General features: G+C 48.8%; 3 protein-coding genes across 5 annotated transcripts in view; 2 read left to right on the forward strand and 1 right to left on the reverse strand.

Annotated features, from left to right (window-relative positions):
* Positions 1 to 18,935, reverse strand: part of ANAPC15 (anaphase promoting complex subunit 15) — a 76,110-nt gene that overhangs the window by 40,116 nt on the left and 17,059 nt on the right. For all 3 annotated transcript variants that reach the window (XM_067038819.1, XM_067038818.1, XM_067038824.1), the window contains exon 2: positions 18,231 to 18,401. In XM_067038819.1, coding sequence (XP_066894920.1) covers positions 18,231 to 18,330 — 100 coding nt within the window. In that variant the 5' untranslated portion in view covers positions 18,331 to 18,401. The remainder of the gene's footprint in view (positions 1 to 18,230; positions 18,402 to 18,935) is intronic.
* On the forward strand, positions 241 to 5,258 carry FOLR3 (folate receptor gamma). Its single transcript, XM_059068770.2, has 5 exons — positions 241 to 337; positions 424 to 597; positions 3,668 to 3,856; positions 4,057 to 4,192; positions 4,343 to 5,258. The coding sequence occupies exons 2-5, from the start codon at positions 436 to 438 to the stop codon at positions 4,627 to 4,629; spliced, it is 774 nt and encodes a 257-aa protein (XP_058924753.1). The 5' UTR covers positions 241 to 337; positions 424 to 435; the 3' UTR covers positions 4,630 to 5,258.
* FOLR1 (folate receptor alpha) lies at positions 8,241 to 14,374 on the forward strand. Its single transcript, XM_067039478.1, has 5 exons — positions 8,241 to 8,278; positions 11,132 to 11,289; positions 12,762 to 12,950; positions 13,708 to 13,843; positions 13,975 to 14,374. Exons 2-5 carry the CDS (start codon positions 11,140 to 11,142, stop codon positions 14,253 to 14,255), a joined length of 756 nt encoding a protein of 251 aa, XP_066895579.1. The 5' UTR covers positions 8,241 to 8,278; positions 11,132 to 11,139; the 3' UTR covers positions 14,256 to 14,374.

Below are 18,935 nucleotides of genomic sequence, written 5' to 3' on the forward strand. Positions count from 1 at the left end.
TGCCCCACTGGCAATCTCTGGGCGCCTAAACCTAGACTGCTTTGGGCTAGTGGGAATGGGCTAAGGAAGCAGAAGCAGAGCCTGTCTGGCGCCCCTCCTCTCACTCCCCAACCCCATCAGCAGATCACGCCCCGTGGTTCCTCTTATGCAGGACCCTCTGATTGTGGGTGAAATACTGGCTGGCGAAATCCGGAAGGGGATGTCTAGAGAGGGGTGGTGGCTCCCTCCACGTCACAGAGCAAGCTAGTGTTAAAATGTCCTCAGGTGGGGGTGGATTCCTACCATCTGGCCCAGACCTCACCAGGCCGTTCATCGCTTGGCTCATCTGTACTGTGGGGTAAGCTGGGTGGGGAGGCCAGAAGATCTGGGCTTGCGGGGGAGGCAGGAAATCTGACCAAGAGTCTTACGGTGGCTTTCTGGCAGAAGTGGGTGGACATGGCCTGGAGGATGACAGAGTTGCTGCTTCTGGCTTTGGTGGCTGTTGCATGGGGTGCCCAGCCCAGGACTCCACAGGCCAGGACAGACCTGCTCAACGTCTGCATGGATGCCAAGCACCACAAGACAAAGCCAGGCCCTGAGGACAAGCTACACGACCAGGTGAGGATGGAGTGGGGTCTGGGGTAGGGGAGACAGCTGACCCCAGAAAGGGGAGAAGTTAGGGAGATGGAAAGATCAGCTTTGGCAGGTGATGGAGGCAGGAGGGTGGCTGAGGTGATCCTGGTGGACCTCTCTCAGGAGGCCACTACAATACTGGGGTGGCTATTTATCTAGCACCCTCTATGGGCCAAAGTGTTTTCCTCACACCTTGTCGTGAATATGTCCAAAAGGCCTCCTTGGTAGGTGGATGGTGGTCTCTACTTATACAAATGAGGAAATAGGCCCAGAGAGGGCACAGGTACATGTGGGAACTGAGAAGCCAGTCATTAGCAGGTGCCAGGAGAGGGACTGGTGGAACCTTTCCCAACCTTCATTATGTGCCAGCCCACGGAACTCAAAGCCAAGGTAGAAGAGAAAGGTCCTTCATGGTCACGACGTGACAAATAACTACAAACAGGCCAGGTCCCCACCCCCATTAGGTCCTGAAGAGACAGTGACAAATCAGATATGCTGGGAAGACTTCCAAGCAAAGGGACCATTGGCCTTGGCCTTGGAGGATGAGCAAGAGTTTTCCAGGAAGACAAAGAAGGAAAAGGCAGCCTAGCAGAGGACAGCATGTACACAGGTTGGAGGGTAACAGCACAAGCCGTGGCAAGTCTAGTGTGGCCAGAGCCAAGGATACTGCTGCACACAGAGAAGGGGAGGTGAGGCCCGAGTCCCCATTTCATAGGGAAGGCTCCTGAAGCAGCTCAGAGAGTCTGAGCTTGAAGTTGAACTCCAGGCTCATGAGAGATGCCTATATCTCATTCCTTCTGGTCACCCCCTCTGCTCCCTACAAGGCTTCACACTGCTGGAGGGCTGGGGTGTTCCCAGGGAAAGACTGGCATGGACTGCTTCCAGGTGCTCCAAGTGAAAAGAGGGAAGCCCAGCAGCCCATTACCTCTGAGTCATCTTCAACAGTTCATTTGCTCTGTGTGTGTGTCCATGTGTGTGGAGTAAAATATCCATAGCATGAAATTTGCTGTTTAACCATTTCTAAGTGTACAGTTCTGTAGCATTAGGTAAATTCACATTGCTGTGCAAACATCACCACCACCCATCTCCAGAACTTTTTCATCCTCCCAAACTGAAAGTCCCTACCCATCACTGCATTTTTAGAACTTTTAAAGTTCTTTTTAGGAATTTTTTTTTTTTTTTTTTTTTTGCCGCACCACGTGGCTTGTAAGATCTTAGTTCCCTGACCAGGGATCAAACCTGGGCCTTTGGCAGTGAAAGCGCAGGGTCCTAACCACTGGACCGCCAGGGAATTCACAGAACTTCTTTTTTTTTTTTTTGGCGGTACGCAGGCCTCTTACTGTTGTGGCCTCTCCCATTGCAGAGCACAGGCTCCGGACGCACAGGCTCAGCGGCCATGGCTCACGGGCCCAGCCGATCCACGGCATGTGGGATCTTCCCGGACCGGGGCACGAACCCGTGTCCCCTGCATCGGCAGGCGGACTCTCAACCACTGCGCCACCAGGGAAGCCCTCCCAGGACTTTTTAAGTTCTAAAGGTTGCTTTAAAGAATGCTAAGCAGCACTTCCTCTTTGCCAAGAAATGATGCAGACACAGACCTTGGAGGGAGTCAGGTGATTGTAATTCTGAGGGATGCAGGCTATATGGGAGTGGCTGGTTTTGCTGAGTCTCTAGCATAGGCCAGGAAGTGCTTTTCATTATATTTAATTTAGTCAATTTATTTATTTATTGACAGTGTAGCACAGCTTACAGGATCTTAGTTCCCCGACCAGGGATTGAACCCACATCCTTGTCAGTGAAAGCACGGAGTCCTAACCACTGGACCGCCAGGGAATTCCCCGCTTTTCATTATATTAATAACTCTTTTGGAGGCAGAAACCACTGACCCTGGCTGGCAGGTCGGGGATGAGGTGCATGGGGTCTTGCAGGGCGACCAAGAGTTGGGCACCTAAGGAACTGCATGCACGAAGCTGGGGAGGCCTGGAAGCAGGTTCTGCGGCAGCAACCCCCGGCGTGGGCTGGGTTATTGGAGAGGGGTTGGTTTGGATCCACCCTCAGGGATTTTCCTTAGTTTCTCCCGAGTGCCCAGACCTGTCACATCTCCCTTCTCACTTGAGCCTGGATGCTAGAGTTCATCTCAGACATTTTAAGCAACTGGCTCATGATCGCTCAGCTCTTGACTCCCAGCCTACAACAATTTCTAAAGAGAAATCTCCACCACTTCTACCATCTTACCTGCCTTGAATTCACCTTTCTAGGATTGCCTCCCATGTTAAGTCAGGCCCATGTTCAGGCCTATGTGTGGTCATTGCCCCTCTGTGCCCTGCTGCTTTTAAGACCTACCAGGAGTTCCCTCGTCTGGGGTTCCAGACCCCGAGAGAGCCAGACTGGCCCCCTTCCCCTCCACCCCCTCACCGCAGCCCGCGACCAGGCTCCTCCCTCTCCTCTCTGTCCTGAGGTAAAACCTTAACCTCACCATCCACAAGGGGTGCAGCTTACTTAAGCTCTGTAAAAATCGGAGTAACGATCTTTTACTAGATAACTGGGTTATTGAGAAGATAAAGCGCAAAAGCCTCAGGGACTTTGCGTCTGCTATTTTCAGTGCCCCCAATGTTCTCTGTCTCCCCCCTCCCCACCCCTAACTAAAACCATAAGCGCAAGGAGGGCAGAGATTTGATCTATTTTGTTCATTACAGTATTCACAGCACCCAGCATGGTGCCTGCACTCAGTTCATACTGTCACAGTGCAAGATGAGTAATCTAAACAACCCAGATAAAGTGAAATAACTTTGTAAACTGCTTAGACATGTACAAATAATAACTGCTCCCCCAGACCATGGTTCCCCAGGTCTCCCACATCCCCTGTGTTACTGTCTGTTAAAAGTCAATACTATTATTGCCTCTACCCCAAAATGAGGGCTCCTCAAGGCCAGGCTTAGAGGCAGCCTGCCCAGCGAGGGTTCCTCTGGGTGACCTACCCGAGGCAGAGGAACCAGGATCTGCAGGAGATGGCCATGGTGGGTTAAGGACTTAGTCCCGTGTCTTCCCCTCCCAGTGCAGTCCCTGGAAGAAGAACGCCTGCTGCTCCCTTAACACCAGCCAAGAAGCCCATAAGGATATTTCCTACCTGTACAGATTCAACTGGGATCACTGTGGCAAGATGGAGCCCGCCTGCAAGCGCCACTTTATTCAGGACAACTGTTTGTACGAGTGCTCACCTAACCTGGGGCCCTGGATCCAGGAGGTATGGGCACCATCCCCACAGACATGAACCTCAGCAGAGGGCAGGGCCCACAGGCCACTTGCAGGGAGGGCGCGGTCCAGGAATTCTGTACTGAGGGCATTAGAGGCACCACCCCCTCCCCCAGCCCTGGACCCCATCAAGGCTGTAGCAGCTGAGATCCCTGGCTGACTGGAGCCCTCCCTTCCCCCCGCTCCCCCCAGGTGAACCAGAGCTGGCGCAAAGAGCGGGTCCTGAACGTGCCCCTCTGCAAAGAGGACTGTCAGATCTGGTGGGAAGACTGCCGCACCTCCTACACCTGCAAGACCAACTGGCACAAGGGCTGGAACTGGACCTCAGGTGAGGGACTGGGCGGGGGCGGGGGGAGGGAGGGGTTTGGAGGTGGATGGGGGCTGTGGAATGAGTATGTGGAGATTTGAGGCTGTGGGGCTGGTGGAACAAGAGATGGTTCTGGACCCAGTGGCTACAGGTCTTCCATCCTCCCCATAGGGTATAACCAGTGCCCAGTGAGAGCTGCCTGCCACCGCTTTGACTTCTACTTCCCCACGCCTGCTGCTCTGTGCAATGAAATCTGGAGTCACTCCTACAAAGTCAGCAACTATGGCCGGGGCAGCGGCCGCTGCATCCAGATGTGGTTCGACCCGGCCCAGGGCAACCCCAACGAGGAGGTGGCGAGGTTCTATGCTGAGACCACAAATTCTGGGGCCATGCCCCAGGGGACCGGACCTCTCCTGCTCAACCTCACCCAGATACTTCAACGCTGGTTCCTTGGCTAAGCTGTTTCCACGGCTGACACCTGGATACCTTCCTTGCCTGCACCCAACCTCAGCTCAGCCCAGCTCCACTCTCTCAGATGAGGAGGACTCACAATACCCTGGTCATTGGATCCTGATCCAAGGTCCTACGGGGATCCTCTGACAGCCTGTTCTAATAGATATATCTATATGTGTCCTGTGCCTTATAAATAATTTGGGGATAAGTGGGTTGGGGGTGGGGGCATTTCTCACTGCTTCATCATTCCCTTTGAGAGGCCCAAAGCGGGACTGGGACTAACTTGAAGTTCAGCAGCAAGTAGGGGGTGGAAGTTGATCCCTTAGCCTGGGGCTCTTACTTCTGCACCAGCCTTCCTCCTCATGCCCCCTCCTATACCACAAGGGAACAAGGGAATTGGTGGAGGGAAGCTGGGGAGAGACTGGCAGATGAGTTACCAGGCTCCTGAGAGTTTCTTTCCCTTTCCTTCCCTTACTAGATGTGGGCTGGGATGGAGATATTAGTGGGCAGATCCCCATGATGAACACTTGTATTGTCTCCATTTTTTAAAAATGACAATTCTACAATGAAAAATCATGCACGTGGTAGAATGCTATAGCACTGAATTCCAGAATAGAGATCGCTGAGTCAAGGAGTATTGGGATTTATAATTTTGATAGTCACAATTTTACAGGGGTTATATCAATGTGGCCCCCACTAGCCTTGTTTCCCCACAATCTGGTCAACACAGTATAGCTTTAAACTCTGAATTTTCTGCTGAGCTGATTTTCTTCTAAACTGATAGGTGGGATAAAGGGCATCTCAGTGGAGTTTTCACTTGCCATGTTTCTTACCATGAGAACACAGTTTCTGAGATCTTTCCATATTGATCTACAAAGATCTAATTCATTCTTTTCCATTGCTGGGCAATATTCCGTTCTATGTATAGATCACATTTAATTCAGTCACCTACTGATGGATATTTGAGGGAGGGAGGTTCTTTTACTCCAAATATTCCCTCTCTGGGTTCCTGGAATGCTCTTTTATACTCTGCAGGCTGGCTCCTTGTAGCCACTTAGATTTCAACCTAAAAGTAATTCCCCACTCAAATGACTTCTGACCACTCAACCAAAAGAAGTCCTCTTGTACAGATATCCATCCACTGTGTTTACTGTCTGACTTTTCCCTAACAAAACATACACACCTGAAAGCAGGGGCCATGTCTATGACATTTTGTGCCAGATCCCCTGGGCCTGGGTCAGTGCCTAGCACAGAGGAGGTGTTTAGGAAGTGAAGGAATCCATGCACTCATTCTGTCAGTAAGCAGATGCCTTCTGAACACCCAATCTGCCGGTGTCGGCTGACAGGAATGGAATTGAGTACCTTGCGCTGTCTGGTGGGGGCAGACAGACGTGAGAAACAGTAACTCTTACAACAGTAAGCTGAGGGTTTGCTCCAGGGGAGCAGAGTGTGGCGTAGTGCCGTGAAAGCCCAGAAAGGTTAGGGAAGGCTTCCAAAGCATAATGTTTGCCAAGCAGACTAGGAGGAGGAATGGCATTCCATGGAGAGGGCTCAGGAAGTGCAAAGGCTTGGAGGTGACAGAAGCAAAGCAGAATTTCTAGGTGGCTAAGACAGAAGTTAAGAGGGCAAGGGCAGGAAATGAGGCCAGAGAAGAAACACTGGATCTGCAACCCTCAAGACTCTGATGCCCTCACAGTGCTCTCTCCTTTCTTTGTGAAAGAAGCCAGGCTTGGAATCAGACTCAGTTCTAGCCCCTCTTTGCTGCCTGGGAACCGCAGTTTTCGCAGCTGTGAGGATGGGTGATAAACGACTGCATATGCCATGGCTGGCACTCAGGAAAAGCCCCAGTTTCTCCCACCCCTACTCCCTGCAGCCCAGAGCCCCACCACCACCACGCAGGGCCAAAGACCTTCCTTTCATCTTTGTCAAGTCACGGGGCAGCCTTCAGATCAGGGTTCACAAGGATGCCAATGGCTAACCTGGCTGGTATTAAGCGTCCAGTCCGGGCAGATACTCTCGGGATCAGCTCCACAGTGGATGCTTGACTGTATCCCTCCCTGTTGGCCAAGTGGCCTGAGCACTGAGGCTTCAGATTCAGAGCCCGGCATGAGGCTCAACAAGGGCAGGGACTCCTCACGGATTAGAACTCCATCTCCAACTCACTTCCCACTTGCCGGTTGCTTCTTCTGAACCCCTGAGGTCTTGGAGGCCACACATCACTCCTGCAGTGAAGGAACTATAAAGCCCAGTTTATGATCAGTTCCTGGCACAGGGGTGGAAGATGGAGGACAGGGACAAGGCCCATCTAGAAGAGCATCTAGAGGAATGCTTTTGGTTATTCCTAGACACCTAGTCATGCTCCAATGAGGAGAAGGCTGAGCTGGGTTTGTAAAGCCAGGACGGAGGTCTGGGGGTTCTAGCAGCCCTCTACCTGCTCAGGTCCTCAGAGGGCTTAACCCTCCCAGGTTATCACAGGAGTCAAGTATGGCTCACTCTGAGGGAGAGGGAAAGCAGGGCACAAGCTGGTGGGTCTCCTGGGAGTTGATTTCTCCACCCCCACCCCTACTGGAGTCAATTTCTTTGCAGGCTCTTAAGTGCTTTCCTTCTTGGCTGATTCTCCTCCAGTGATCCAGCTGCCTCCTCTGGCTCCCAGCCCCGCCCCCTGCTCCATGGGCTCAGACCTGTGGCCTTTCCAAGGATGGTGAGGCGCCATATTCCTTAAACTTCTGCTGCCATCACAGGCTGATGGCTCCCACATCCAACCTGGACCATTCCCCGGGCTTTCACCTCTACCACAACCTCCCCGCTGTGTTGCACACAGGCACCTCGACAAAACAGAGCTCAACGTTCCCTCCCGCCCAAATTTGCTCCTCCCCTCTTCCCTTTCCCCACCAGTGGTACCAGCCTGGCCTCAGAGGGTGAAAAAAGAAAGGCTTCTGTCCCTGGCTGGGGTAGGAGTGGTGGGAGGAGTCTACATTAGAGCAGACTCTTAGCTGCTGGAGAAAGGAGACTTGTGTGTGAGTGGGTAGGGGAGTGGGGGAAGGGAGGGGAGCTGGGGCCTTGGAACAACTGAGGCTCTGGTAATCTGAACACCTGTGATGTTATAGCTGGAGGTGGGTGATGCCTGAGGCTGCTGAGGCTGAAGAGTTGGTGGCTCTATAAGTTGGGGATATGGGAGCTCCATACTCTCTACAGCTGCAGGGAGCTGGGAAGCCCAAGCTCCAGCCCTTGCCCTACAATGAGCTCTGTCCTGATTCTCTGGGTCTCATTCTCTTTATGGGTATAACAGGATGAGGGTGTTAGAAGTGGAGGAGATTTCTTTAAAGGATCCCAGCAACTCAGGCGGCAAGGTTTTCTCAGACCTGAGTTTAGGGGAGAAAATGGAATAAGTGGGGCTTGGGGACTGGCCTTAGGCCTGCACTATTAATCCGGTCCCTCCTAACCACCACCCTTCCACGGAGGCCTTGCTGGAGCCCGCGTGCAATAATTAACTCCTGGGTGGCCTTCGCCCTATCCTAAGCGCCTCTCCTGGGCCACATTCTCACTGCCCCGTCTCCTAGGCCACTAAGCCCCTTCTGTCCCCTAGAGTGAGGCAAGGGGACTGCAGAGCAGAGCAGAAGCCCGAGCCAGACCGAGGGCCACCTCTTCTCCCAGGTATGCCACTCTTCACCCCCTCTCAGAGCAACACACCCTAGGGCACTCCCAGCGAGTGTTAAAGGATTTGAACCGGGAGGATCCACTGCCTAATGGCAGAGAATCCAGAAGCAGAGACAGGGCCTGCCCAAGGTTAAACTACAAATTAGCAGAACCCAGGACTCTTGCCTTTCAGCGCAGCACTGAGTTCTCAGAGCTTCAAGTCTGGGACCCTGGGGGGAGGGGTGGCAGTGTTGAGGACGGTGATTGGTGGTGGTGGTGGGGTCTGAGCTGGACCCAGATCTGAAGCTGAGACTAGCGCGGGGAGGGGCTTGCAGGGTGATGTAGCTGGCATGGAGGGGAAGAGAGCTCTGGCTCTAGAAAGCAGCCACAGCAAGAAAAACCACAGACTGACTGAGTGGGATACAACGGGACCTGGGGAAAGGGTTTTCTCAGCCCTCCCAGTACTCCCCCAGTACTCTGTGTCAGTTACCCCTATGGGAGCCTCAGCACAGGGAAAGAGCAGGGGACAAAAGCTGAAGGAGCTCTGGACTTGAGGGTCCTGAGTTGGACTTGGGTGGTCCCTACTGTGTGACTTGGGACACGTTCCTCAACCCATGCCCAACTGATTCCTCAGTCCGTGCCCAGCTGGCTAGTATTTCTTAGGGTTTCCCCCCCTACACTTAATCCTCAGGTGAGGAAACTAAGCCTCAAGATAATGTGAGTTATTTTCTCCCAAGGTCAAGCAGGACGGGGAGTGTGAGAGCTGGGACCAAGCACAGGTGGATCTGGAACCCTGTGCTCTAAACTGCTAGACTCTGTTTCCCCAAAGGAGCCTGATCCTGAATCACCTGGCATTTCCAAGAGTACAGATTTGTCCTGTGCTCTTGGCGATCAGGGAGTGATGGGATCAATGGAGAGATGATTGGGTCCTTCAATGAATGAATCAGCAAATGAATGAACACTGGAATAAACAGTGTAGCAGGATAATGGATTGTGGGAGGGTGTGAAGTGGGGAGAGCTACGTGGGAATATCATCCCAGGTTTCCCGGAGCCCTGCTGGGCAGAGTCCGCCTGGAGTCCACCCAGTTCAGGCCCCATGCAGGAGGCCCAGGCAAGATGCTGGAGTTGTGCAGAAGATGGGGGCAATGTGGCAGCGAGGCAACTTTGTGAGCAGGGAGGATGCATAAGCTTTAGGAGCTGTAAGAATGAATTCTGAGTGTTCTAGGAGAACCAGGCACCTGGTGACCAGCGGCATGAGGGAACAGGCACCTCCCAAAGCTCAGCATCAGAGGTCAGGGGATTGAGATGCTATGAAGGCCAAGGAGAGGCCAGCTCTGTGGCAGAGGTTCAGGAGCCTCCCTAGGCCCCAGGGGTGGGGTGTTTGGCTGCCCATGTCCACCCCCAAGCCTCTGCCCTGTGACATCCTCCAGGTCACAGGGTCTCTGGGAGAGGCCAAATAATGAGGCTGGAAAGGGCTGGAAGCAGGGCTTTTTTTTTTTTTTTTTTAAACATTGATCTGCATCTGGAGTTCCAAAAACTAAGATAAGCTTTTATACAAAGTCATTTGGTGTCAAAATCTGACCTGAGGGCTTCCCTGGTGGCGTAGTGGTTGAGAATCCGCCTGCCGGTGCAGGGGACATGGGTTCGAGCCCTGGTCCGGGAAGATCCCACATGCCACAGGGCAGCTAGGCCTGTGCGCCACAACTACTGAGCCTGTGCTCTGGAGCCCGCGAGCCACAACTGCTGAGCCCGCGCACCTGGAGCCCATGCTCTGCAACAGGGTAGGCCACCGCAATGATAAGCCCACTGTACTGCAATGATAAGCCCACGTACTGCAGCGAGGAGTGGTCCCGGCTCACTGCAACTAGAGAAAGCCGCATACAGCAACAAAGAACCAAAGTAGCCAAAAATAAATAAATAAAATTAATTAATTTTTTAAAAATCTGACATGAAAATTAATGTGAGGTTATTATAGTTTTTATTTATCCCACCAGTATACCTATTTCCTTCCCCACAGAATGTGTGCTTGATCATTGAGTGCATATAAATTGTATTATCTTATTTTGTATTACCTTTGATAAAATTGCCAACTAAAGAATGTCACTCCGCCACCCAGGTTCTATAAAGATTAAGTCATTAGTGACTGCAGTCGCTGACCTTTAACACACACTAAAAGAAATTCAGGGTGGAGATCAGGAACAAGACACTCTGTACTCTGGGAAAATTGGCAGAACAGGCCTTTCGGATGGTTAGATAGATATTTTTAGGAAAAAAATTTTATGAACACAAATTCTTGCATCTTCTCATATATAGAAAAGCACTAAAACCATTAACTAAGATATCTGTTCCTTGCGACTAGCAGCAACCTTCTACAGAGATGTGTGCTTGACTGCATGTACCCCTTGGCCGAAATCACATATGTACTGATCTCCCCCTTCACCTTTTCAGAACAGTTTTGCAGAGCAGTCTCCTGGGCTATAGACACTGAGTAAACTCAACTCAGAACTCTTACATTGTACGTTTTTTTCAGTCAACAAAATATGAAAAGTTTTAAGCTCTGAAACATTTGCCTTCAAGGATTTCGAACAAGGGATTGGGAACCTATGGCAATCTCCTGGCTATTTCCGCATTTTGCCCAAACTCCATCCCTTAGCTGCACTTGATCCTCATGACCTTGTAAAGAAGCCAGGGAGATCCCAGCCAGCTACTGTCCCAGACCCAACCCTCCCTGAGGCTGGCAAGACTAGGGTGTCAGTCTGATCCGCCCTAGGCTCCACCCACCTAAGACTGTTATAAACACCTTGAGGACCCACCTCTGCATTCCCGCATTCTCACATTCCTTGCTGCCTTTGACCACAGTTATTTCTTCAGGGACAAGCATGGCCTGGAAGACAACGTGGCTACTGTTCCTTTGGGTAGGGGTGGCTGCCGTATGGACAGCCCGGCCCAGGACCGAGCTTCTCAATGTCTGCATGAATGCCAAGCACCATAAGGAAAAGCCAGGTCCCGAGGACAAGCTACATGAGCAGGTGGGCCGAGAAGTGGTCTGGGTTGGGGAAGAGCTGCCTCAGGGAACATCTGCCTGCCTCCACAGGGAGGCCGCCTGAGCAGGTCTTCAGTTTGCACTGGTTTATGGGCGACTTTTTAACACATACTGTGTGCCCACTGTTGTCAGGCAATGCCAAGAGCTCAGCTTCTTGGCTGTTGGGTTTCCGCGTTACTAAAATCAGGAAGCAGGCCTGGAGAAGAGCCTGGAGAGACCCGTCTGGGGGGTTAATTTTGATTTCTGAGTTTAGACTGGGGCTAACCCCTCCAGGGATCTGAGACGAGAAAGAGCACACTGCATGTGGCCGCTTCTTTTCTGCCAGCTCCAAACAGCTCGGGAAAAGAGGGTCTCTCACAGTGAGGCTGGGTGCAAGACACACATGTCCTCTGGGGCTCTCAGCACTACTGGACCTGAGGTCTCCTTCCTATGACAATGACTTTGCCACAATCCCTTCAATCTCCTGAACCTATCTAAATATTAAAAAAAAAAAAAGTCAATGTGATGTCATAAGCATAAAGAAAAAAACAAAAGGCAAGTCACTTGAACTATGCATTTCAATATGTAAATGTTCCTATTTATCTCATCAGCAGATAATGATCACTGTCTGCTGTTTGTGCTTGTTTTGCATCATTGAGCCCCTAGCTGCCAGAGCAGCCTGACAAGTGGTGGTATTACTTGGATGATTCCAGCAGCCTTGACTTTACCCTCTTCAGCCTATATAGTTTTTTAAAGTGCACATCTTTTTTTTTAATTATTATTATTTTTTTTAAAGTGCACATCTTAATATTGTGCTTTTATACTAAATTCTAGGCCATGGGTTTTCATTCATTCAATAAGAATGTACTGAGTATTTCTGTAATAAGAACTATTCTGGGCTTGCAGTTTATTTAATTTGCTTCCTTACCTCCAGGTCTTTCTCACCTTCTGAAAGAGGCTTAATCCTACCCTTCTAGAAAACAATTTCCCATTCCTCTCCTGCTTTGTTTTTTTTCCCAAAGCAATTATCCAGTGATAAGTTTTCTTTGTGTTCCCAGTTCCTAGAAAAAGGCCTGGGTTAGAATAAGTAGGAGCTCAATAAAGACCTGAATTAATGAATGTTGTGATGACTGCATCTCTGGGTGAGGCTCCCTCCTGGGATTCCACAGTCTTGGAAAGCCTTCTCCCCCAAAGAAGGCCCCCCAGTAGCAAGTGTTTCCCCGAAGCCTGTGTTGGGGAATCAAGGACTAAAAGGGGAGAGGCTACGCATGTGAATATTCTGGTTATGCTGGGTGTGAGAGTTAAAAGTCAGTATTATTATTTCCTCTACCCCAAAATGAGGGCTCCTCAAGGCCAGGCTTAGAGGCAGCCTGCCCAGCGAGGGTTCCTCTGGGTGACCTACCCGAGGCAGAGGAACCAGGATCTGCAGGAGATGGCCATGGTGGGTTAAGGACTTAGTCCCGTGTCTTCCCCTCCCAGTGCAGTCCCTGGAAGAAGAACGCCTGCTGCTCCCTTAACACCAGCCAAGAAGCCCATAAGGATATTTCCTACCTGTACAGATTCAACTGGGATCACTGTGGCAAGATGGAGCCCGCCTGCAAGCACCACTTTATTCAGGACACCTGCCTCTATGAGTGCTCACCTAACCTGGGGCCCTGGATCCAGGAGGTATGGGCACCATCCCCACAGACATGAACCTCAGCAGAGGGCAGGGCCCACAGGCCACTTGCAGGGAGAGCGCGGTCCAGGTACTCTGGATTGAGGGTGGTAGTGAACGCAGCTCTTTTGCCCCTTTCCTGTTTGCCCATTACTGTTCCCCTCTAACCTTAAAGGAGCCTAATTATAGGAATGAGATCACCAGGCAATTTAACCTAACTCCTGACTTATGCTCTCCTGAATAGACACCATGCATTGCCTAACCTGTTGGTTCTTTTCCTAGATTAAAAGAAGTAAGAATGAAGAATTAAGTAGTTAAAAAATGACTAGCTCTCTACCTCCAACAGCTCCCTTAGAAATCCTGCAGGCAGATCACTTGGGCAAGATAATATCTGAAGAGAGAGTCAGCCAGTCTGCACACAATGGAGAATGATGCAGAATCCAACCTCCTGCCTTGATGATTCACTGAGATTCTTCCCCCTTTTTCCCTTTAAAAACTGTCATGGCTAAGCAGAATCTTCAGAGTTGGTCTTGGGACATAAGTTCACCTTCTCCCCAGATTGCCGACTTTTCTGATTAAAGCAACTTTCCTTTTTACTGACACTGGCCTCTCGCCTCTCGATTATGGGCTTTTGAGCAGAGAACAGCGGAACCTGAGTTTGGTAACAGTAGAGGCGTCGCCCCCTCCCCCAGCCCTGGACCCCATCAAGGCTGTAGCAGCTGAGATCCCTGGCTGACTGGAGCCCTCCCTTCCCCCCACTCCCCCCAGGTGAACCAGAGCTGGCGCAAAGAGCGGGTCCTGAACGTGCCCCTCTGCAAAGAGGACTGTCAGATCTGGTGGGAAGACTGCCGCACCTCCTACACCTGCAAGACCAACTGGCACAAGGGCTGGAACTGGACCTCAGGTGAGGGACTGGGTGGGGGCGGGGGGGAGGGGGGCTGTGGAATGAGTATATGGAGATTTGAGGCTGTGGGGCTGGTGGAACAAGAGATGGTTCTGGACCCAGTGGCTACAGGTCTTCCATCCTCCCCATAGGGTATAACCAGTGCCCAGTGAGAGCTGCCTGCCACCGCTTTGACTTCTACTTCCCCACGCCTGCTGCTCTGTGCAATGAAATCTGGAGTCACTCCTACAAAGTCAGCAACTATGGCCGGGGCAGCGGCCGCTGCATCCAGATGTGGTTCGACCCGGCCCAGGGCAACCCCAACGAGGAGGTGGCGAGGTTCTATGCTGAGACCATGAGTGGGGCTGGGCTCCATGAGGCCTGGCCTCTGCATTTTGGCCTGGTCCTAATGTTGCTCTGGCTGCTCAACTGAGCTCCTTTTATTTTCTGATACCTGGACGTCCCTGCCGTGTTAAGACCCACAGCTTCCAATTACTCAGTTTCTGTTCCTTGGTGGGAACTCTGACTGTTTGAATAAAACCAGACACCCCACATGTGTCGTGTAAGTTATTTGAGTGTGAACGGAAATGTGACTTGTGCTTCCCAGTTCCCACTGATTGCAGCTAGTTAGACTTGGTCAGTTCCCAGCTCTGATACTTGCTATGAACTTGCCAGATAACTTAACTATTCTTCCAAGCTGGGACACAGTCATATCCCTCAATTTCATTTTTCACTATAGCTCTAGTCTAGAGCCAGGCCCAGGATTTTATCATTTGAATTGGACCCAAGCCTCCCAGGGTTAACTGTTCTGCCCTGCGCTCAGCTCTCCAATAGAAGAGAGGGGAATAGGAGTGTCCAGCATGTTCTGGATGGCTGGCTGGGAAGAAGTGAAGGGTAGCCACAGGAGCTCTAACCCCCTAACAGTTAATACCCCAAAGCGCTTTCTGCCAGGCACCGTCCCAAATGCATCTTAAAGGGATAATAGACCCCAGGCCTGACTAGAGGAGCTAAGCCTGAGCTAGTCTGGCAGAGCTAGGGTTGGAACCCAAACCTAGATGCCTAGAGCAGGTCCCAAACCAATGATCTGACAGATTTTTAGGCAGTGTTCCTACATTAAGCATAATTTGTAAAAGTTGTAATAAGCTAGGTTATGCTACAGCAACATCATCCCTAATATCTCAGTGCCTTAACACAACGAACACTGATTTCTTGCTCAAGCTGTGGTGCTTAAAATGGGTTGTCCGGGGGATTCTGCTTGTCACTTAGGGGCCCAGGCTGATGGAGGCTCCATCTCATCACACACTTCCACGAGACAGGAATAGGGAACTTGGTGAATTCCAATAAAAGCTCTTAAAACTTCCACGCATCACTTATTTCATTGGTTAAATCTAGTCATGACCATGACTAACTTCCAGGAGGCCAGGAAAAATACGGTCCTAACATGTTCCTGGAAGGAGAGGGGAATCAGGATATTTGTCAACAGACTTACAGGCTGCTACAAAGACTTTATTATGTTATGGTCAGTTATATTTCTGGCATGGTCATGGTTACAAATTTAATTTTTCAGTTACATCCTGACAAGAAGAACCAACTCTTTGAACTTATACATAGAACTATATCAACACAAAAAGTGGAGCAATGCACTGGCCACCACCCTAGGCACTCTTGTGAACACAGCCATTCAATGTATCATTCTCTACAGAGCCAGTGACACTACTTATACATAGGACTTGTTTACAGATATGTTAGAATTAGTGAAATTTAAGATAAGTACCATCTCAATCCAATATACCTTATCAAAGGCCTATTTTGTTGTTTCAGAACTGTTTCTAAAAATATTTGTTAGAATCCCACTTTCTGTAATTATCATCCTCAACTTCTGAGGAGTCATTAGCTTGAGGATGTATTAATAATTTTCCAAATTAAGATTTCCTAGAGCAGCAGTACTGGCATAAGAATAGATATATAGATTAATGAAACAGAATTGAGAGTCCAGAAATAAATCCTTATATTTATAGTTGATCGATTTTTGACAAAGGTGCTAAGGCAATTCATATGGATAAAGGATAGTCAGTTCAATAAATGTGCTGGGACAACTGATTATCCACATACAAAAAGATGAATTTAGACCTTCAACTCATAACATAAACAAAAATAACTCAGAAGGGATCATAAACTTAACTGTAACAGATAAAACAATAAAAACTTTAGAAGAAAACAGGAGAACATCTTCCAGACCCTGTGTTAGGCAAAGATTTCTTATATTAATGCTTCCACCCATCATTTGTTTCTTTTTTGAACCAAAAACACAGTCCATCACTGAAAAGAACTGATAAACTGGACATCATCAAAATTCAAAACTTCTGCACTTCAAAAGACATCATTAAGAAAATAAAAAAACACAGCTTCCCTGGTGGCACAGTGGTTGAGAGTCTGCCTGCCGATACAGGGGACGAGGGTTCGTGCCTGGTCCGGGAAGATCCCACATGCCGTGGAGCGGCTGGGCCTGTAAGCCATGGCCGCTGAGCCTGCACGTCCGGAGCCTGTGCTCCGCAACGAGAGAGGCCACAGCAGTTAGAGGCCCGCGTACCGCAAAAAAAAAAAAAGAAAGAAAATAAAAGACGAGAAATAGCCAAGAGGAAATACCTGCAAAACACATATCTGATAAGTGACTTGTATCCATAATATACAAAGAATACCGACAACTTAATAAGACAAACAACCAATTAACTAATGGGCTAAAGAAATGAATAGAGGGGCTTCCCTAGTGGCGCAGTGGTTAAGAACCTGCCTGCCAACGCAGGGGACACAGGTTTGAGCCCTGGTCCGGGAAGATCCCACATGCCGCGGAGCAACTACGCCCGTGTGCTACAAACTACTGAGCCTGTGCTCTAGAGCCCGCGAGCCACAACTACTGAGCCCACATGCCACAACTACTAAAGCCCGAGCGCCTAGAGCCCGTGCTCAGCAACAAGAGAAGCCACCGCAATGAGAAGCCCACGCACCACAATGAAGAATGGCCCCCGCTCGCCACAACTAGAGAGCCTGCACGCAACAACGAAGACCCAATGCAGCCAAAAATAAATAAATAAAATAGATTTATAAAATAATAATAATAATAACTGCTCTACTCCAAATACCACACATACACACACACAAAAGAAAGAAATGAATAGATATCTCATCAAAGAAAGTACATGAAAAGATGCCCAACATCATCAGTCATTAGGAAAATGCAAATTAAAACCAAAATGAGATACCATTGCATACCCACTAGAATAGCTATAATAATAAGACAGGCAATAACAACTGTTCATAAAGATATAGAAAAACTGGAGCCCTCCTATATTGCTGATGGGAATATAAAATGGCACTGTCCTTTGGAAAACAGTGTGGCAGTTTCCCAAAAAGTTAACACAAAACTGTCACACAACCCATCAATTCTACTTCTAAGCATGTACTCAAGAGAAATGAAAATATATATCCACACAAAGACTTGCATGTGAATGTTCATAGCAGCATTAGTCATAATAGCCCCAAACTGAAAATAAGCTCAATGTCCATCAACTGGTGAGTAGACAGACAAAATGTGTCATATCCGTACAACAGAATACTATTCAGCAATAAAAAGTAATGAACTGCTGACATATGCTATGTCATGGGTGAACCTTAGAAACATTATGCTAAGTGAAAGTCCATTTGTATGAAAGTTCCAGAAAAGGCAAACTTATAGAGACAGAAAGTACAGTAGTGGTTGCCTGAGGCTGGATTTGGGAATAGGGATTAACTATAAATGGGCATAAGGGGGGATGAAAATGTTCTAAAACTCATTTATGATCAGGTTGCACCACTCCACAAAGTCACTGTAAACGTTAAATGGTTGAATTTTATGATATGTAAAATGAATGAATGAATGAGTGATTGACTATAGAATACTCTCCCTTGCAATGGTAGCATATAAGGAATTTTATATATTTCTGAATTTCTGTGGAGTGTACCCATGAGGGGATGGATGTATTCTAAGAAATTTAGTGTCTGGCTCCATAAAAATCTATCATCTGAGCCAAACTCTATTCCATCATGAACTTTGAGAAGCTGGTTGGACCAACGTGGCAGTCAAGGAGGGAGTCAGTTCTTGGTGTAGATGTAAACAATACCAATAGGGATGCTTAGGAGAGTGGCCCACTGCCAAGAATTTTTTTTAGAGAGAGTGTTTATTGCGGTTGGCCCAAGTACGGTCTACTGAATTGAGGGTTAGAGACCACAGCCAGGGGAAACAAAAAGGGCTGCATCATATGACTAATCAAAAAAAGAACATGAAGCATATTACCAAAAATACCAGCATAATAACCACAATCATATCGCCTTCATCAACTTCCCTAATTCTTTAAAAATTATTTCTTGTTACCTGTTTGTGGCTTAGCATCTTTCTCCATAGAAGTCTTCTGCTTTGGGGCTGGAGTTTTTCTGGAAGTCTCAAGTCCCAGGGCTCTGACAGCTTGAATCATCCAAGCATTAGTTTATGGTGGTGATGTCAGATCCATGAGTCTATTTTCCAGTCAGTCAATTATGGTAGGATCTTCAGGAAAACAAAAGGAGAGAAGAGAAACTCCTTGTTAGCATGGAAGATCGGTCAATCTATTAATTTCTAATACCAGAATAAAAGAGAGAAGAATTTTCACTGGGGTGTAATACAACAGAGCATGAACTTACTGTCAACTGCTATATTTCATGAGGTCTCAGTTGATAGCTGTTTTGAGGAGAACATATTATTAGAACCTGGAGAGGAAGAGGTGGACAAGGAGAGTTTGTCTTCTCAATCAATTTAACCAACTTATTTTTTATAATTCCATTTGTCCTCTCCATTTGCCTCAGCTCCAAGGGCGATATGGACAGTGGATGTATTTAGAAATCTTGAGGGCCTTACAGTCTGTTTTGTAAGATGTGCATGAAAATTACTATCAATAATACAAGATTATTTTAAAATAAAGGATAAAATCATCTTGGAAATAGATTTGTTGACAGTCGTCATGCAGACCCTTGCTTATTAAAATGGGTGTGCTTTTACTCATCTGGGAAAGTCTGCAATCACTAAACATTCACAGACACAATC

This window comes from Kogia breviceps, chromosome 7 (assembly GCF_026419965.1).
Source record: "Kogia breviceps isolate mKogBre1 chromosome 7, mKogBre1 haplotype 1, whole genome shotgun sequence".
In the NCBI taxonomy this organism is placed as follows: Eukaryota; Metazoa; Chordata; class Mammalia; order Artiodactyla; family Physeteridae; genus Kogia; species Kogia breviceps.